Source organism: Archocentrus centrarchus, chromosome 18, assembly GCF_007364275.1.
Source record: "Archocentrus centrarchus isolate MPI-CPG fArcCen1 chromosome 18, fArcCen1, whole genome shotgun sequence".
In the NCBI taxonomy this organism is placed as follows: domain Eukaryota; kingdom Metazoa; phylum Chordata; class Actinopteri; order Cichliformes; family Cichlidae; genus Archocentrus; species Archocentrus centrarchus.
In genome coordinates, this window is record NC_044363.1 from 5,752,923 (window position 1) to 5,772,307 (window position 19,385).

The following is a 19,385-nucleotide window of genomic DNA, read 5'->3' on the forward strand; positions in this document are numbered from 1 at the left end:
TGCTGATGACATTCAGCTGTATATGTCTTTAAGGCACCACCAGCTGGATAGGCTGTCCACGCTGGTCCAGAGTTTAACCTGAATTAGAGATTGGCTCTCCAGTAACTACCTTGTTTTAAACGCCAACAAGACTGACACCACAATTATAGCTCCTACAGAACTATATCGGAAAATCACTCAGGCTCTTGCCTCTTTTTGTCTAGCTGCTGAGTCCAGCATTCGTAATCTTGGTGTAATATTTGATTCCGCTCTGGGCTTCTGCTCACATGTAAGATCTTTGTCTCGTTTCTGTTTTTTTCATTTAAGGAACATTTCTAAATTGTGACATATGGTTTCTTTATCCATGTATTTGTGTCATCGTGTTTAGATTGTTGTAAAGCCCTGTTTACTGGCTTGGATAAATCCTCTCTTTCACACCTCCAAGCTATACAAAATGCTGCGGCCAGCCTATTAGCACATTCGTGCAAGTGAGCTCACATTAATCCTGTTTTATGTTCTTCACTCTGGCTCCCATTCGATTTTAAGATTCATTTTAAAATTCTTGTATTTCCAAGAGCACTGAATGGCCAGGCTCCAGATGAGGTTTCTCAGCTGCTTACATAATACACTGCTGCTAGTGTGTTCGCAGGCTCAGAAATTTCAGTTCAGTTCAAGTTTTTTAATTGTTCCCCGTACACGACTAAAGACTAGGAGGGGCAGGTCCTTTCAGTCTGTAGCACCAAGACTGGGGAACAGTCTACCACTACAAGTATGTTCAGTTGACTGTGGAAAAGCAGTTAAAAACATTTTTGGTTAAACAGGCTTTCTGTTGAGAATTTGACCAATTTATTTAATTTATTTTTGTTTTTCTTTCATTCTTTTGGAGCTCTATTATGTCTTTTTATTGCCTGCCACGGTGTTTAACTCCCATATTAATTTTTTTATTGTGTTCAGCGCTTTGTGAGTGTTAGTATGTGAAAAGCACTTAATAAATAAACTTTCCTTACTCGCTCACTCTTCATGAGCCTTCCCTGCAGAAGGACAAATATGCTCTGTGCATTTCTATTGAAAAAAAACACCATAATTTGCATGAGTGATAAGCTGTATCCTTGTACCAAATTATATTCTATTTTTCTTGCTATTTTTCTTGCTGTCTTCTACAGGTCATGTCCGTCAACTCTTCATCCTCCCTCAGTTTTGCACCCCCTCTCTTCTCCTCCACCTCTACCAACAACTCCATCTCCTCTGAGTTAGAATGCCAGCGCTCAGTACCCAGCAGAGTCATGCATACCATTTACACCGCTACCAGCGTCCTCCTCCTCTTACCGCTCTACATCCTCATCCTCTGCATGGGTTTCCAGCGCTGGAGGCATCAGCGCTCTATAACTGCAAGGATGACGATTAGCCACTCTGACTTCTTCACCTACAACATGATGATTTTAGAGATTTTGGGAGTTTTTCTGAGAGTCTTAAGTAATTTCTACAAATATACTGGTAATAATACACTGTCTACATTACAGAATTATCTCTCCAGCATGATCTTACCCTTACAGATTACATTTCATGTCCTGACCTGTTTGGAGCGCTACCTGGCTGTCGTTCACCCCATCACCTACAGGCATCTGCGAGAATCTAACAGGGTCAGGATTAGAAACATCAGCACTGTGTGCGTTTGGCTGGCGGACATTGGATGGATGTGGTTAGAAGAGTCCTACTGGCCAAATTTTACTGAAATCCCATTTTTCTCCTACATGGGCATCTGTATATTAGTTATTTTGTTCTGCTGCGCATCTGTCTTCCATGCTCTGATTCGTCCAGGGCCAGGGGAGCTGGCCGGGAACATGGAGCGGGTTGACCAATCAAAGCAGAGAGCTTTCCACATGATCATGGCCATAACAGGTGTGCTGCTGTTGAGGTTTTCTGGAATCCTGATTTTTTTTCTCTTAGAAAAAGTGCAGTTGGTCGATACTGAAGAGCTTTGTGTGCTGGTGGAATCGGCAGTCTGGCTGAGCATACCCAGCCGTCTGGTTCTTCCTCTGCTGTTTCTGCACAGAGCAGGAAAGCTGTCATCGTGTGTGTCATCATGCTGTGGGAAGAAAACTGAATGGGATACGTCATCAGGGCGCGAAGTGGTAGAAACCTGATTGAACAATTGAAAGCTAAAGTTAAAGTGTTTCATTTTTTTTTATGTAGCACAACATGCCCTCCAATCCAAACGACAGGATCCGTCGTTTCTGCAGGCCCTGAAATAAAACCTATATGTACACTTCCAAAATGAGTGGTCCTATCTGTGGCTTCGTGTGCCATGTTTTCTTGTCCGTGGATAATGTTGCTGTAGCTCAGGAGGTAGAACAGTAATCTGTTAATCAGAAAGCTGATGGTTCAATCCCAGGCTATATCAGTCAGCACGCCAAAGTATCCGAGGGTGAAGTTCTTGTATGAATAAGGAATGCTGCATAAAGTGCTTTGAGTGCGCAAGTAAAGCATTTTACAAAGAATAGTTTACTTATTTATGATTTAAACTTTTCTGGTTGGATCTAATGCCATTTAGTCCACGTAGACCTTTCAGAAAACTGCAGAAATCAATATTTACGTCTCTTTTTGGGATTTGCTGGAGAAAACCGAGCCCATTATTCACACCCACTTTCACACACAAGTTTAAACAGTTTCACTCAGTGCTAATATGATGCTTCAGTTCCTGCTATGTATTTCCTGCCTGCTGTATATTTTCTGTCCTCTTTAAAAGCTTAAATGGGGATCAAGGTCTCCAGTGTTTGGGTGATCTTAGACGATGTTGTGTTAAGTATTAATGTTACACCTCGCTGATTGAGGCTAACATGAGGAGAGATGATGCTGCAGAAACCTAAATAAAGCTTGTATTTCTTATTATTGGTAAAAACAATGTTTTGAATAGTCTAAACACCATATCTGAGGACTTGGATAATCATTTTTACGTGATGCTGTATGGCCATATTTAATTTCCATATATTTTTGTGATACACACTGATATTTGATGTCCACTTTATTTCTTATACATGATCTTCTCCTCTGAGCAAAGTAACAGTCCATTTTCAGGGCAGAGAAGTATGTGAGGGTGGTGCAGGACGTGTATGACGATGGCGAGACAGTGGTGAGGTGTGCAGTAGGAGTGACAGGGGTTTATGAATCAATGTTTCAATGTGTCCTGTTTCACTTGTTTATTTGCTGCCTGCTGTGTATTATTAATATGCTTTGGGTTACCTGTAAAATTTAACATATTTATTATTGAAAAAAGATTCATGTAGTCAATAACTTTGCTGTGCTTGTCTGTGCTTCCTACTACTATTTAATTATTTATTTCCCCAAATGTCCTGTTTGTCTGTTATTTATCAATCTAATTTATAGGACAATTTTCACATTTTTTCAATGTATCTAAAATGACTTTAAAGGTTTTCACACATGCTCTAAATTTGGTACAACAGTACAGTTACCAAGACGTGAACAAAAACAAACACACACTTTGGGGTAAATGTACTCATGTTGTATCATTAAATATGAAGCGCAAGGCTGGTGAGGAGTGCACTCTGCCTCTCGCCCTGTTACGGTTGTATTTGCTGTATATATAATATTCTATTTCACTGAGCTACGTGATTGTATATTGTTGTAATGTGAGTTATAGTTTCCTTGGCGGAGCTGCAGTGAAGCTATTCTTTTTTTTTTTTTTTTCTTTTTTTGGCTTCTGAAATAAACAGGAACCCATCCGGGGTGAGCGGAACCACCGTGATGCGTTCCCCGTCGGACTGTTTTCGTAGGCGTGCAGGTGCACCTTGAACCTGGCGGAGTTAGTTTCTGCCTCTTTTCTCGCACTTTAGCTCCGAAAATATATATTTTTTAAAGTATGTCCAACTTTCCGCAGTTACTCCGCGCCGCGCCTGCGCCCTTTAGGGGGCTGTCGCGCGGCAGAGGAGCAGAAAAGAGCGTCTGTTTGAGTCGTAGCGGAAACTGTTTGCGCCTGCGCTCCTCGGCTGCGCGGTCATCCAGCTTGGAGCACCAAAACAGACCCGGGAGCTCCGCGAGCTCCGGCCGCAGGGAGCCGGTCCGGGTCGGCTGCGCCTCCGGGTTCTGGGGGGACACGGCCACCTCAGGTAGGTTGTCACGTGACCAACCGTGACGACAACGGTGATGTTTTTTGTTGTTGTTTTTTTTAAGAGTTAAAACTATTGATGTGCAAATGAATTCTTTATGAAACACAACCAGCCAGGAAACTTGAGCCAGTTGTTTTGAAAATGCGTTCATTACTCGAAGCTGCAGTTACAGCGCCCTCTCCTGGAGACGTGCGAGGCTTTAAATTACACACACGCCTCAGTTATCTACCGTACTTTTTCAGGACAAGACCTTTTGTTCGGAAGCATCTTTGCATTCTTTGAGGCACACATTATGAAGGAATATCACGATATCATGTTCTATTTACAAATAAAGACTGTGTGTTGCGTTATTGAGGAGAGCGTGCAGAGAAAACATGGCACAAAGTGGGTGTGCGTGTGTGTGACCATGGCAGGGGTTGATTGTGTGGCCTGGGGAACACTCAAAGTTTTAAATTAGTTTTTCAGCTGTTCTCGGATCGAAACTTTTTCACGTTACTGGACCGTGAACATTCATTCTTTTTTTTGTTCTTTTTTTTTTTCAGGCGATTCATTCTGGGAATGAAGCGGTTTCTGGTTCGGGCGTCATGGATCACGTGATTTTTTTACTTATTTATTTTTTTCGTCCCAGAGCCAGTAGTAAGCCCAGGGTTCGAAACGCGTATCGCAGCGTCAGCGTCGCAGTGACGTCACTGGTTACAACTTTATTTTATCTCCGACACAAGAGCAAAACCGAGAGAATCCGGAGTGTTATTGTTATTGTGGTTTCTTTGTTTTTGTGTTCTATTTTTCGGTTGTTTTTGTGTCTTTGTGGGGTGTTTTGTGATTGTTTTGTAGTGGTATTGTCTTTTGTAAGCCCTTTAGTTTTTGTTCAGCTGTGGTCTTTTTTTTTTTTTTTTGTCTCTCTTTCATTCATTTTGGTTTGTTTGCAGTTTTTGTTCTTTGCTTTTCTGTTGTGGTCTGTTATCCTTTTTGTTTATTTGTTGTAGTTATGTGTTCTTGTGAGTTTTTCCAGGGGCATGTAGTGTGGGTGGGGTGTGGGGCATTGGAGGCTCCCATTAAAGCTTACTTTTTAAAAACATTAGGCTACATTAGGTCACATTGTCTCAGATGTAATGTTAGGATAAAGGTGAAGAGAGGGGAGGCGTGAAGGTTGCACTGAGGGCGGTGAGAAGGCTGAGGAGATGACAAAGGGTGTTTTTTAAGCATTTTTTAATAGCTTTTTATACCACAAGAATACCATAAATAATTAAATAAAAATTAAGAATAATTCACTCTTGAGCTCAGTGCTCCACGCAAAACTTATTTAGGGTAAAAATTAAAAATTGAGGTTGAAATGTGAGGAGATTTCAAACTGTTCAGACTTATTGAAAAATCTTAGATTGTTATTAATGTGATAAAGAAACAGTTGATTATTGGCTACACTAATGACACTACAGACTGTGGTGCTGTCTGCTCCACAGAGGCTGCTTGTGTATAGATACCAGCTCTCATCAATGTGATTTATTTTGCTGTGATATGTTTTTGTATGTGTACTCTGCGTCTCACACTAGGACAGTTGGGACCCTAAACAGAATGAGTGGAAGAGGATGGATGTTTCTGTATGCTTTGTTTTTATATTTTGTCCTGTTGAATTGTCTCTCTTATTTATTTTGCTTTGTGGTGGTTTAGAATCTTCTCTGAGTCTTTTTATTTAAAATTGAGGCAGCAGAGGGCTCTCTGTTGAGAGCTTTTGCTAAATTCTGCACAAACATATAAAGATATTCATGTATGAAGTGGGTTTGTTCTGATTGTGATGAATATTCAGAGCTGAGCATCAGAACAGCACTGGTACAGATTTAAGAGGGGGAGAAGATGATTCTGTGTTTTCTTTTAGATAAATAAAGACATTTCGGCCACAAGCTGTTGCATAAAGACTGCGAGTGTTTAGGTTAAAGTTCTAGTTCTAAAATACATCTACTGATGCACCTGAACACCTCATCAGTGATGTATCCTGGGGTTATCGGGTGTTTCGGCTCTTCCAACATCATACACCCTCTCCCAGGCGACCCGACCACAGTTGATCAGACTACAGGCTGTGTTCAGGTAGCAACCGCTTGTCCCGCATGGACCATCTCTTTGTATTCAGAGCCGTCTCGAGGCTTTCTCGGCTGCTTCAGTGATGTTTTTGATGGCTCTGCTCCTCGCTCCTCCTGTAAAGCCCAGTGTACTGAGTGCCCCACAAAATCTCTGCAGCCTACTTTAATGGGCATACATCTCGCCTTCCAGCCCTGCTCATGACAGCTTGTCACCAATTGATCATATTTAGACCTTTTGCTTTCATGCGATCCTCCCACAGAACTGTCAGTTCCATGATAATGATTTTCTTGGTAGACTCCGAGACCAAAAGGATATCCGGCTTCAGAGTGGTTCTGACAGTATGCTGTGGGAATCTCAGCTGTTTCTCCAGGTCCACTGAGAGCTTCCAGTCCCGAGCTGTTGATAAAGACCATTGAGCTGGTAATGTTGCACATTCGGCTGCAGCTGCTGATCCCCTTGCTGATGGCTTCTGCAACTGGTTATGGCGCCAGGTATAACGGCCCTGGCCGCGTGCTATTGGACAGGAGCTCAAAATGTGCTCTAACGATAATCTTGCTGGACACAGTGGGCAATTTGGTGTCTCCACCTTCCCCCAGGTGAAGAGGTTAGCTGGGCTGGGCAGGATGTCATACACTGCCCGCACCAGGAAGGTGATGCGTTGCGGCTCCGCACGCCAGAGGTCCGTCCAAGTGACTTTCTGATTCACTCACCACCACTCCTGCTTGGGCCACCTTCGGGTCTCTAGAATCACTGTAGATCAGAACCTTTCTTTTCTGTGTGACCTTTAACTCTTCTTCCAAAGACTTCCGGGGGAACTGAAGCTTTGTGCTGTTTCCATAGAGGGCGATATTGCTGAGACTTCGAGGCAGTCTCAACCATCTCCTGAGGCAGCTGCTGACCTTCCTCTCCAAGGTCCCCACGATGGAAATTGGGACCTTGTAGAATGTCAGTGGCCATAATATCCTTGGCAAAATACCATGCTGGTATATCCACGCTTTAAATTTGCCTGGAAGCCCTGATCAGTCAACTGCCCTTAGCCAGCCATCAAATTCCTGGCAGGTTGCCTGCACAGATGCAGTGTCCCTGAGGCTGCTGTTGAACATCTTTCCCAAGCTCTTCACTGGCTTCTGAGAGATGGATGGGATCTGTGACCCTTCAGTGTTAAAACTGAACTTGTCTGTGACCTTTCAAGGTGCTGCAGAGTGAGCTGTTTTAATCAGTCCAGCTGCTGCGTTGCTGTTAACCCTCTTCTTCTGTATTTTCAGTGCCTCAGCTGATCTACAGCGGGAAGCTGGACTTCCTGGTGTTTGACTACCTCAGTGAGATCACCATGTCTCTGCTCACTGCCGCCAAAACCAAGATGCCCGTGAGTTCCCGTCTGTCCGTGTCCACAACGCCGCCTCCGGCTTTTTACCACAAAGAGAAAAATCTCACTTTAAACGAGTGTGAAGCCGAAAGATGAGCCGATTGTAGCACGAGTCAGTTTACTCTGTGTGCAGAAATTTTTATTAAAAAAAGAATAATTCAGCTGCACATTATAATTAACAAATATATATTCAGTATTATAAATTTGTATAATAATGATCAGATGTGTTAGTTTTATACAGCTGATCATGCCAGAAGTTTTTGATGTAATTTATTTCTAGCTTATTAATTTTTGATATTTTTTGTTTTTGTTTTACTTTTTTTTTTTTTTTTTTTTTTTTACAAAATTGTATTTAAATTTTTCAATTTGTCTTTTTTTTTTTATTTTAAATTCTTTTAAATTTTTATTTATTTTATCTAAATTAAAGTTTAATATTTTTGATCTTATATTGAAAATGCACAATTTAGGAATTGTCTTATTAATTTGTTAATATTCAGAACAGAATAATTCAAATGGAAATTATATTTATTCACAGCTCATCATGTCTGAAGCTAGAGGCAGATGTTTTTTATTGGCATTTTATTTCATATGTTATTTTACATCATGTGTCGCATAGTTTCATAATATAAATATAATTATATCAAGAGCTTTCTGAAAATTGCAGATCGTGGGATTTTAATTTTATTTTTTAATTTATTTTGGACTTTTTATGGTTAAAATGTAGAATATTTGTTCTTATTTATGTAAAAATCCAAACAATTTATATATAAATATGAATTACAAATTTATATTTGTAAACTATAAATTTAATACATTCTAGAAATATAATATATAATTATAATAATATAATTATATAGGGGGGATTTATCTGAAAATTAATGATTTGGTCTGAATTGGGTGACAATCGACGTCTGTGTAATTAAACGTAATTTTTTTGGTTCCTCATTTCAGCTTTTAATTGTATTTATTTAGTGTATTTTGGCATTTTCTGTTATATTGCAAACATTTCTATTTACTCTTCATTAAGCACTTCTTTAAATATTTTTATATTTGCTCTGAACATTTTAGTTTTATTTATTATGTAAATATAAAGTGTATACACACTACGTACAGTGCTTAACAAGTTTATTAGACCACCATCCAGTGTAAGGTTTATGCTACACCAAAATTAACAAAGGTGGAGACCCAGGAGTTTGGAGTGGAGGTGGTTGTGACCCTCTGTTGTGATTATGCACATGAACAACAGAGGGTCACAACCACCTCCAGGGGACTACACCCACTGGGGTGTAAATACCTGGGTCTCTCCACCTTTTGGTTTGAGAACTGAAGAACAGACAAACAGACAAATTTCTTTGTGGTTGAATGTTACGTTTGATTGATTCGACTCCTCGGACGAGTCCAGTGTGCCGGCTCAGATTTGGGTATAAAAATGTAAATTCAGTTTGTCATTTGTCTCATAAACATAAATATAATTGTTAGCTTTAAACACTTTTTTTTTTTTTTTAAAGATTTCTAAAATGTGTTTTCTTGTTTTTATGGCAGGCGGTCTGATAGACTGTATGTAGTGGCTCTTTGTCAAAGCTCACAATCTAAAGGTCATTGATGCACAATCTGTAAATTATGAAGTCCAAACTAAATGTGTCGTTTATTTTATCTGCTGCAGGCAACCAGCACCAGTGTTTTAAATGCTTGTTACACTGAAGTCTTAAACAAACATAAATGTTTGTGTTACACAGAAAATGAAGTGACTAAAGAGACGGGTTTGAGGATTTTTCTGCCTGTGGTCGCAGCTCTCTGCCTGCAGGGGGCAGCGCTGCACCATCTCCCTCCCCTCTGCATTAACAGCTGACTTTTCCCCTCTGCAGAACCTCGGTTACGCTCCGGACTTCGTCCAGGTCGCTCTGGCTCCTTTTATCAACGACATCCACAGGAAAGGTGAGTAAACAATATAGCGGGAAGCGTGTTTCCATGGCAGCAGGCGATGTCATAAACGACAGCCTCTCCTCCTGTCAGGTATTCGTGTGGTCACCAATGCAGGCGGCGTGAACCCTCTGGCCTGCGCCGAAGCCATACAGGAAGTCACCAAGAAGGCGGGGCTTGAGCTCAAGGTTGCCGTGGTGACCGGTGATGACCTCATGCCCCACGTAAGGCGCCGCCTCTGACATCACAGCTCCTTATTTGGTGTTATTGATTAGACATTTAATCCTCTTCTTTCTGCTTCTCAGAGGAGCAGCCTGTCTGAGGTAAGGATGGTGGACAGCGGCGGCAGACAGCAGCTGCCTAAAACGCTGCACAGCATGAACGCTTACCTCGGGTACGGACGCACCGCATCGTGTCTCAGATTTCACCTGCAGCTGAAACACCTGCTGATAAACACTGCCGTCCTCTCCTGTCTCCGTTTCCAGGGCCGTCCCAATCCGCCACTGCCTCGACCTCGGAGCGGACATCGTGGTGACAGGACGCTGTGTGGACAGCGCCGTGGCCCTGGGGCCACTCATGCATGCTGTAGGTTTTTTTTTTTTTTTTTTTTTTTTTTTTTAAATGTAACTGCATTTTCCCAACATTTCTCTATGAAGGAAATTTTGTCAGCCTGCTGCAGCTGCTGCAGGACCATCATAAGAGTCACAGTGACTTTTTTTTAGGGTTTAATTCCCCAAATCCTTTGCTGTGAAGAAGCAGGAACGAGCAGAAGTGCCAATAGCTGCAGTTCCTTTAGCAGCCACTTGAGGCAGACTTCATCGAGACTTTTATCTTCTTCCAACAATCTGTCAGTATGTTTGCTTTGAGCCGACTTCAGAGACGTGATGTCTGTCTGTGTTTCTTATCTGCTGCAGTTTGGATGGGAGAAGAACGACTACGACCTGCTGGCAGCTGGGAGGTAGACACACACACACACACAAACACACAAACTCTGGTGCTTCTTACATTGTTTGATGTGGATCAAAAACTGCAAAGTATTAATTAATGAAAAATAATGAATATACAACAAAAGTTGCAATAAAACAAAAAGGGCTTCAAACAGTTAAATGTCACAAGTAACAAACTAACTAGGTAAAAATTAAACTTTAAACATTTTTTAAAAATATAGCAAAGTTTAAAAAAAAAAAACAACTAAAAATCTAATTGACATTTAAAAATCACTGAAAACATATATATATATATATATATATATATATATATTATATATGAGATAGAGAGAGAATTAAAGTATTAAATAAAAACACACAATAAACTGTAATAATTTAAAAAGCTGCAATAAAAATTACAAACACAATGCAAATCACAGTGGACCTAAATAAGGATTGCGAAGAAAAACCTGAATAAATAAATAAAGCAACATTCAATTGAAAAAAAATTTATTTATATATTGTATTTTCTATTCTGAACAAACATTAGTACATAATTAGAAGATAGAGAAAAGAGAACAACAAATAATATCTGCTTAAGATGAACATAGAAGCATCTCTGTAAATGTTTTGCTGTAATTGTTTCTGTGTTTCAGTCTTGCAGGTCACCTGATCGAGTGCGGCGCTCAGAGTACAGGAGGCATCTTCACCGACTGGCATAAAGTTCCAGACTGGTAAGAATTTCAGTACAAACTGGACTGGCAAACATTCCTCAAACCAACAAGTGACGGGAGAAGGGAGCCGGAGATCGACAGACGGATCGGGGCTGCGTCTGCAGTGATGCGGACGCTGCGCCGCTCTGTTGTGGTGAAGAGGAAGCTCAGTGTAAAAGCGAAGCTGTCGATTTAGCGGTCGATCTACGTTCTTACCCTCACCTATGCTCATGAGCTTTGGGTAGTGACTGAAAGAATGAGATCACGAATACAAGCGGCAGAAATTAGCTTCCTCTGAAGGGTGGCTGGCCTCTCCCTGGTGAGGAGTGTGGCCATTTGGTAGGAGTCAGTTGAGGTGTTTCAGGCACCTGACTAGGATGCCTCCTGGGCGCTTCTAGGGTGAGGTCTTCTTGGGTTCCTGGCGTGTCCTACCAGGAGGAGACCCCAGGGCAGACCCAGGACACGCTGGAGAGATTATATTTCTCAGCTGGCCTGGGAACACCTTGGGGTCCTTTATATGAGCTGGGAGAGGAGGTCTGGGGTTCTCTGCTCAGGCTGCTGCCCCCATGACTCAGCCCCAGATAAGGAGAAGGAACTGGGTGGATGGATTCTCAAACCATATCTATCAATACAGGTCACTGGGTCAGTATTTAAACAGCAGATAGAAAGAATTTTTTTTTTAATGTTTTTAGGTAATAATTTCTTCAGTTTGTAAAGTCAGTAAGAAGTGGCGGCTACTTGTGTTGTTAGAAAGGCAAATCAAAACTCCAGACTGACAATAGAAGAGCTTCAGGAAAAATTCAGAAGACTCTTGAGTGCTGTTAGTTTGTTCTTTTGGTGCAAATGTAACCTGCAGGTTCAGCAGAAAATCATCCTCACCACAAAGTTCAGTGTGTGAAGATTGCAGGTGAACATCAAAACAAGCGTGAAGTGTTTTGGAAAGCCGTGCAGTGGGCCGGTGGAGGTAAAACCAAACTTTAATCCGCAATTAGGAAAAATGAGTGTGGCGTTTCAGGAAGAGAAGACCTCTCCGACTGTTTGGCTCCATCATGCTTTGGATTTGTGTTGCAGCCAGCGGCAACAGAGAGATTTCACCATAAGAGGCAAGAATGTATTAAATTAAAGACCACCAGATCCTCGAAGCAGACATCAGTGTGTCATAAATCAGAAGGTGAAAAAAAGATAATAATCCTGAAAAAACCTCAAAGTCAACAATGGACTAGCTCAGCAGCTTTTTTCATGGTTCTTTCCACAGTTCCCAAAGTTCACAGACACAAAAATCAGCAGTCATTTGCAGACAGATCTAAAACAAAATCAGTGCCGTGAAGTAAACCCCCCAAATTTCCAGAAAGTAGAAACTTTCTGCATGTGGTACAAAAGGCATTTACAAGCTGTGATACTCATCGAAGAGGCCGTTAGGAAGTACTGACCGTCCAGATTTCCCAAAGATTTGCCTCCACAATATGAATTTTGTTATTCTGAAACCATAAAAGACAGAAACGTTTAAAAAGCAGTTGCTTATAGTCTTAAAGAAATGTGTTGTCTTTAGAGTTCTCCCTTTGCTGTTCACAATAAGTACATTTTTGCGAGCAAAGGTTTCAGACCTTCCGAGCAGGTCTGAAACCTTGAAAAACCTTTTCTTTACCGAGGACCTGCCGAAAAATCGTTAAGCCCAGTGACTAAAGCTAACACTGGCCCTCATAAACGTGGTTATTTGATTGTGCACACACATGCTCTCTGTGAAGGAAATATCTTCATAAATATTGAAAATGAAATGAGTTCAGTAGAAGGTCAATGCCTGGCCTGTTTCTGGGTCTCAGGGACAACATGGGTTTCCCAGTGGTCGAATGTTCCAGTGACGGCTCCTTCGTTCTCTCCAAACCGCCCAAAACCGGCGGCCTCGTCTCCTTTGGCACCGTCGCCGAGCAGCTGGTGTACGAGATCGGCGACCCACGACGATACCTGCTGCCCGACGTCATCTGCGACTTCAGCCAGGTGGTCATCCAGGAGGTACCAGGTACTGCAAACACACACTCTCTCTCACACACACACACACACACGCACACACTCACTATTGAGGACATGACCGGCAGCTGAACTTTTGACTGTTTTCATAACCCTCAAAAACTCCTCAAACAAACCCATCTGGAGCTTTGGCTCGACCCTCGATTGAACCCATCACCTTCCACTGAACCTCCAATAAACTTCATCAGCTCATCATTAGTGAATTATTCTCCTTTTTTTAAAAAAAGCCTAATATCAATCAACCCAGAGTGAACCCATCTTGAGCTCTGCTACAGCGTCTAACCTTCGCATGAACTCCAAAACCATCTCCTGAACTCCCGCTGACCTCTGCTTCTCTGATAACAACCTCCGCTTTGCCCGATTTGAGTAATTAATTTAGTATTTTGTTTTTCCTTTTAGATTCGTTGAGAGAAAATACTGACATGCCCAAAGTTTTGGGACTACAGTTGCACTCCTACTCATGTACTTGAGTAAATAATGATGTACGCTATGTACACATGTGGAAATATGCTGAGAAAATCTTGGATATTTCACACATGTTCAAAACCATAACTCCACATCACCCAATTTTATGCCAGTTTTGGAATGTAGGAGTGAGACGACAGAAGAGATGCTACAGTTTGGTTTTAGTAGAAATATGCAGATTTTCATTGTTTTTATGCATAAAAACATCTTTTTTGTTTGTTTCTGGAAATCATAACTGAACACACAAACATGAGACAGATTTTTTTTTTACACTCAGCTTGACGTTCCAGTTTCTGTGGGTGTTTATGCAGCAGCGTGGACCAACCAAAAACCATTCAGAACGTGCCTGGAAATCTGTATATTTCTACATTTTCTTCAGTGTTAAAGCGGTTTGGTGAGAGTTTTCTTTCTTTCTATGCTTTCACTGCAGACAGGAGCTGCTCATGGCTAATTCGGGTACAGTACTGTGCAAAAATCTTGAGCCACGCCTTGTTTCTCTTGTTTTCAAAGTGGTCTTGAGGAATAGTCATCTGATCAAAGCTGATGAAATTCACCTCAGAAAAGGGCTGGCTGATTCTGACTACCATGCAATACCTTCTGGAAAGCATCTGATTGGCAACAGCTTCATTTTTCATCATGACAATGATCCCAAACACACTGCCAATGCAGTAAATTCATAGTTAGTGATCCAATATGTAGTTTTCTATCAGTCATGGATTGGCCTCCCCAGAGCCTGAAGCTCAACACGATTGAAGCAGTGTGGGATCATCTCTACAGAGAACAGAACAAAAGACAGAAACATCCAAAGAAGAGCTTTGACTGTCCTTCGAGAAGCCTGGAGAACTATTCCTGAAGACTACTTAAAGACATTACAAGAAAGCTGGCTGAGAGCTCAGGCTGTGTTTTAAATTGTTCATACCAAATTTTGATCTTAAAGCTTGTTAGAATTGTACATATTTAGCCTTATATTCTGTATTTCCACGTATGTTTGGACATTCCAATAAATCACTGCACCTTTTTCTATTTTCCTAGCAAAGTATAAAGAAATGAGGGGCGGTGTTTGACAAAATGTAAATAAAGCAACATCAAATTGCTCTAGTAAATTTGTCTTGAAGTTTTTTGCCACATTTTTGACGCCCGAACTTGCGCCCAAATGTCCTAAATATCGGAGGTGTTTAACACGACTAGCTAGAGATATTTTGGTGGTCCCTCCTCATCTGCTTTTTAGCCAAGGCAAAGACTGTTGTTGATTAGAAGTATGTAACACACCCCGGTTCCATGCACCCCGCCTGGGATGGGGACTGGCTCATTGTTCGGGGCTGGGTTGGCTGCTTCCCTGGGTTGCCGCTGGCTTGGTGCTGGTACCCGCTCTCCCACATTAGGTGTCCATGTATGTTACATGTGCGTATGCATGAGTGTGTGACTGGTGCATGCGAATGTGCGTGCGTGTGTATGTGCGTGTGTGTACATGAGGGAATGACTGGTACGTGTGTGTGTGTGTGTGTACGTGCGTGCTTGTGAGAGTGTGTGTGTGTGGACAGCTGGGCCTGGGTTGGTGGCTTGCCAAGCCTTGGCACCGGTGGGACACGGAGGGTGGGAGTTACCCCTCCCTACCGCTCCACGCTGCTCCCCACTGGTCGTCACTGCCGCCCCTGGGGTGTGGGTGCCCGTGGGTCCCGGGATGTGTGGCCGGATGTCTCGGCATGGTTTTTGGCCTGCTCCCTTGGCGGCCGTGACCTGGGGGTGGCTTGGGCCTCTTTGGCGCGTGGGGGGGCTCTGCCGGGTGTCGGGCTGCTCTCGGGCGCTTGGGGCCTCGGGGGCCGCATGCCTGGCTCGTGCTGGGGGTGCCGGCCTGCCGGGGGGGGTGGGCTGCCCGTCGTCTCTGGCTCTCTGGACTCTAGCCCCTGGATTGTGGGGGTTCCGTCTGTAGCCTCCCTCCTTCCTCTTCTGGGGAGTGTACGCGGTTGCCATCGGGATGTGTGGCCCCAAGTCTTCTGAGCTCCTGTGCTGTGGATGGCCTGGGTCCCCTGGGTCCTTCCCTATCTACCTCTGGATCGCGGGGGGCATGGTTGCAGTTTCTCGCCCTCATTATCGAATACATTGCATGACAAAGGCGCATACACACACATTACTACAAACAATAAACTTGTGTGTGTGTGTTTGTGTGTGTGTGTATATGTAGGTGCATATGGGTGTGTGTATGGATGTGTGTGTGTGTGTGTGTGTGAGTATATCAACCCCTTTTATTTTTTTTTATTTTTTTATTTTTTTTTTTTTCTATTTCCTTTCTTCCTTTTCTCCCCCCCCCCCCCCCCTTTTCTCCCCCCCACCTCTTGTTCTTGCCCCTTCCTTGTTGCCTGTCAGACGTGGCATGAATAACTAAATAAAAAGATAAATAAATAAAAATAAAATTGCAAACATTAACAAGAAGAGCCTATAGGAAACATATAGAGCTGTTCTTGTCAAAGCAAATATGTTTGGTACATCAGTGCATTCGGATCATCATTCCGATTGTGAAAGATGCCAGACATGACAGGCTAAAAAAAAAAAAAAAAAAAAAAAAAGAAGTATGTAACTTTATGACCACAGGCTGTGTGTGTCAGCTCCTTTTGTTTTGAAATGTGCCATATAAACACAGGGACCTGAACTGAGGTTATGAGTGGACCATCCTGTTACTCAATACAGTAAATGTGGTTGTAGTTGCTGACATGAATTCACATTTTACTAAAAAAAAAAAAAAAAAAATGACAGCTTTAAGGACAGAAGAACTTTTTTTTTTTTCCTTGTGCAATGGGAGGAAGCGGTGATGTGTCAAACAGGACATGGAAAGTTTTAAAAAAAAAAGGGTGTGGTGGAGTCAAGTGAGGTCAGTAAGCAAAATAAAGGGATGTAACATCATATGTACTGTTTGCATCGTGGCAACTTTATTTCCAAAAGTTTAATTCAAATTCAGTTCACTTTTATTTATGTAGCGCCAAATCACAACAGCAGTCGCCTCAAGTCAGAACAAATAAAAGGTAAAAGGAGCCATAAAATCTATAAATATGAACTTGTTCAGCGTATCAAATTTATTATTTACAACTTTGTCAGACTGCATTGCTTTTTCCTGTAATTATCATCCTATAACATGTGTGTAAAAAGCCACTCAATGACATTTCTGAGTTGAGAAAGAAAGTCTGAGACGTGTGGGCAGCAATAAGTGGATCAGCTCTTGTACAGATTCTTCCGTTTCTGAGGGGAGTAAACTTTTAGCTCCCGCTGTTGCTAAAAATGTAAATATTTCAGTCTAATTGAGCTCCGGCTGAACTCTGGACGCCCGTTTGACCACTTCAGGACCCGCCGCTCTCATCGGCTGTTTATTTTCTAACATGAAGGAGCCGGTGGTGAGTCTGCAGTGCGGTTCAAACAGGGGTGAACAAAGTGCTGCGTGATGTGTTCAGTGTACAGAGGGAGATACGAGGAGGTGAAAGACGGTGTCGAAAGATGGGGGAGGAACGAGGCAGAAGCTTCTCCCTCCTGTCTGTACGTTTAAGGTCACCGAACGATGACATAAAACCATAAAAAGCCTGTTTGACACCAGTGTGAAGTTCAAAGGTTAAAAACTGTGAACTAATTAGAAAATGTATATTTAATATATTAAGTACAAATACAATTTTAATTTAACATAACAAAAATGAGAATGGCAGAAAATTTTATATAACAATTTATTTATATAACAGTTTTTAAAATGTAAACATGAAAAATTTAGGAAAAAAGATTTTAAAACTATTGGGAAAATTTGGGAGAATAATAATAATAAGTTAGACTCAAAGTATGCAAGAATTTTAAATTAAATTGAGTTTAATAATTGAAGAACTAAATTTAAAATAACATTTAAACTAAGTAAGAAAAATAGAAAAATATTAATTTTCCTTAAAAATTAAACCATGTAGTAGATTTTTTAGAGATAAATGTAAAAAAATCTAAATAAATAAATAGAATTATAAGTGCAAATATAATTAAAAATCACATAAATAAAAATATAATCAAAAATGTTAGCAAATATGTTGATAGTTTAATTTTTAATGATCTAAATTACTCTCCTCAACCACATAAGGATTTTAATTCTGCAGAATGAAATAGAATAATAATTTATTATTATATTTTTATTAATACCATGATATGTTGATGCCATGAAGTCATTAAGATGTTCTTGTGTCTTCAGGTGATGAGGGAGGATCTGTGAGAGTCACCGGGGCGAGAGGCTTTGCTCCATCACATGACTACAAGGTAAAAAATGATTTTATTTATTTATTTTTTTGTCTTCTAATTTTGCCGAATCTCCATGATGCTGATAATTTACCGAACGCCACATGTCAGCTTCTTTAATAATACTTTACAGTAATGTTAAGTTTGTGTCCCGTCACCTTTCATCTTCATCATCCTCCTTGCAGGTTTGTGCGACTTACATGGACGGGTTCAGAGCAACGGCCGTGTGTCCGGTTGGAGGCCCGAGAGCAGCGGATAAGGCCAGGAGAACCGCAGAGAGCATTGTCAAGCGGTAGGAACAAGAACCACAACTTTCTGTACTCTGAACTGTGTGCATTTAAACGTTACCTGGTGTGTGTGTGTGTGTGTGTGTGTGTGTGTAGGACAAAGAGGATGTTCAAACAGTTAGGACTGGAAGATTTCAGCTCTGTCAACATCCAGGTCCTTGGCGCTGAGGACACGTACGGTGCCAACGCTTGCTATAAGGTAACGGTGTGAGGGCGGGAACTCAGAAACTGCACTTCCTCCAATGCTCACTGCAGCAGTGAGTCAGACTCCCATGTTAAAATGTCCAACTTTACAGCAGAAATAAACATGTTTACAGCGTGTTGGAGGCATTTTTAATGTAATTACCTGATAAATAGTGTGACTGGATGTTAGTTGGAATGAAAAGAAAAAGGTTGAACATGTTTTTTGGGGGTTTTTTTTGTAAAATATAAAGTTCTACCCTTTAATCAGCATCTGAGTTTTATTTATTTTTTTATTTTAATTTAGCCAAGAAGTGAAACTAATGAGATTAACATCGCTGTAGGAAACAGTGACCTTGAATTTTTTGCAAAGCAGTGTGAATCTAGCAAGCAGAAGAAGTTGTGCTGCACGGTCGTAGCGCTCCGTGGAGAGCTCAGAGTGGACTCAGGTCCTTCTGTAGTCCTCTGTGCCTCCATGAAGATCTGGCCTACAAAGACACATTTTTTCAGTCTGGATTGATCAGTGGATTTACTTCATTTAAGTTTTCTTTCTTTTGTTTCTCTGCATCCACTCCCTTTTTGAGGGTTAAGGGTCACATTTAAGCTTGTTTCAAGCCTCTAAACACACCTTCTGTCACCTTATTCTCCTCAGTTTGACCCACTTTTCTACATCCAACCTTTTCATCTTTATTTTACCAGAAGCAGGTTAAAGGTCACAGTTAAGCCCATGTCATGCCGCTTATTTTGACTCGTTTCACCACCTTCTCCTGAAAAACGAAACATTAGCTCTCAGACTGCGTCAGGGATCATTAGTTTTACGTTTTCTGTATGTTTTTAGGACTCCCGGGAGGCCGTGATCTGGTTGGCCGTCCACCACAAACAGAAGAAAGCTCTGGACCTCTTCTCCAGAGAAGTGGCTCCTGCAGGGACTGGCATGGGTACGACTAACCCTTTAAACTAACTCAACAAAATTGGTCACTGTACAAAAAGTCCTCTATGATGAGCTCCGAGGACCTCTGGATGTGGTAACAGCTGCTTACATAAGTTTTTTTCATGGTTATTGAAGGAGAACAAAG

At 41.5% G+C, this 19,385-nt stretch overlaps 1 protein-coding gene across 1 annotated transcript in view; it reads left to right on the plus strand.

Annotated features, from left to right (window-relative positions):
• Positions 1–1,145: 1,145 nt before the first annotated feature.
• LOC115796619 (uncharacterized) overlaps positions 1,146–19,385 on the plus strand; it is a 33,568-nt gene continuing 15,328 nt past the window's right edge. The window contains exons 1-15 of the mRNA XM_030752984.1: positions 1,146–1,445; positions 1,533–1,619; positions 3,875–4,103; positions 7,445–7,545; positions 9,411–9,480; positions 9,559–9,689; positions 9,771–9,859; positions 9,951–10,050; positions 10,380–10,423; positions 11,048–11,125; positions 12,925–13,121; positions 17,799–17,863; positions 18,028–18,134; positions 18,226–18,328; positions 19,148–19,247. Coding sequence (XP_030608844.1) covers positions 1,146–1,445; positions 1,533–1,619; positions 3,875–4,103; positions 7,445–7,545; positions 9,411–9,480; positions 9,559–9,689; positions 9,771–9,859; positions 9,951–10,050; positions 10,380–10,423; positions 11,048–11,125; positions 12,925–13,121; positions 17,799–17,863; positions 18,028–18,134; positions 18,226–18,328; positions 19,148–19,247 — 1,801 coding nt within the window. The remainder of the gene's footprint in view (positions 1,446–1,532; positions 1,620–3,874; positions 4,104–7,444; positions 7,546–9,410; positions 9,481–9,558; positions 9,690–9,770; positions 9,860–9,950; positions 10,051–10,379; positions 10,424–11,047; positions 11,126–12,924; positions 13,122–17,798; positions 17,864–18,027; positions 18,135–18,225; positions 18,329–19,147; positions 19,248–19,385) is intronic.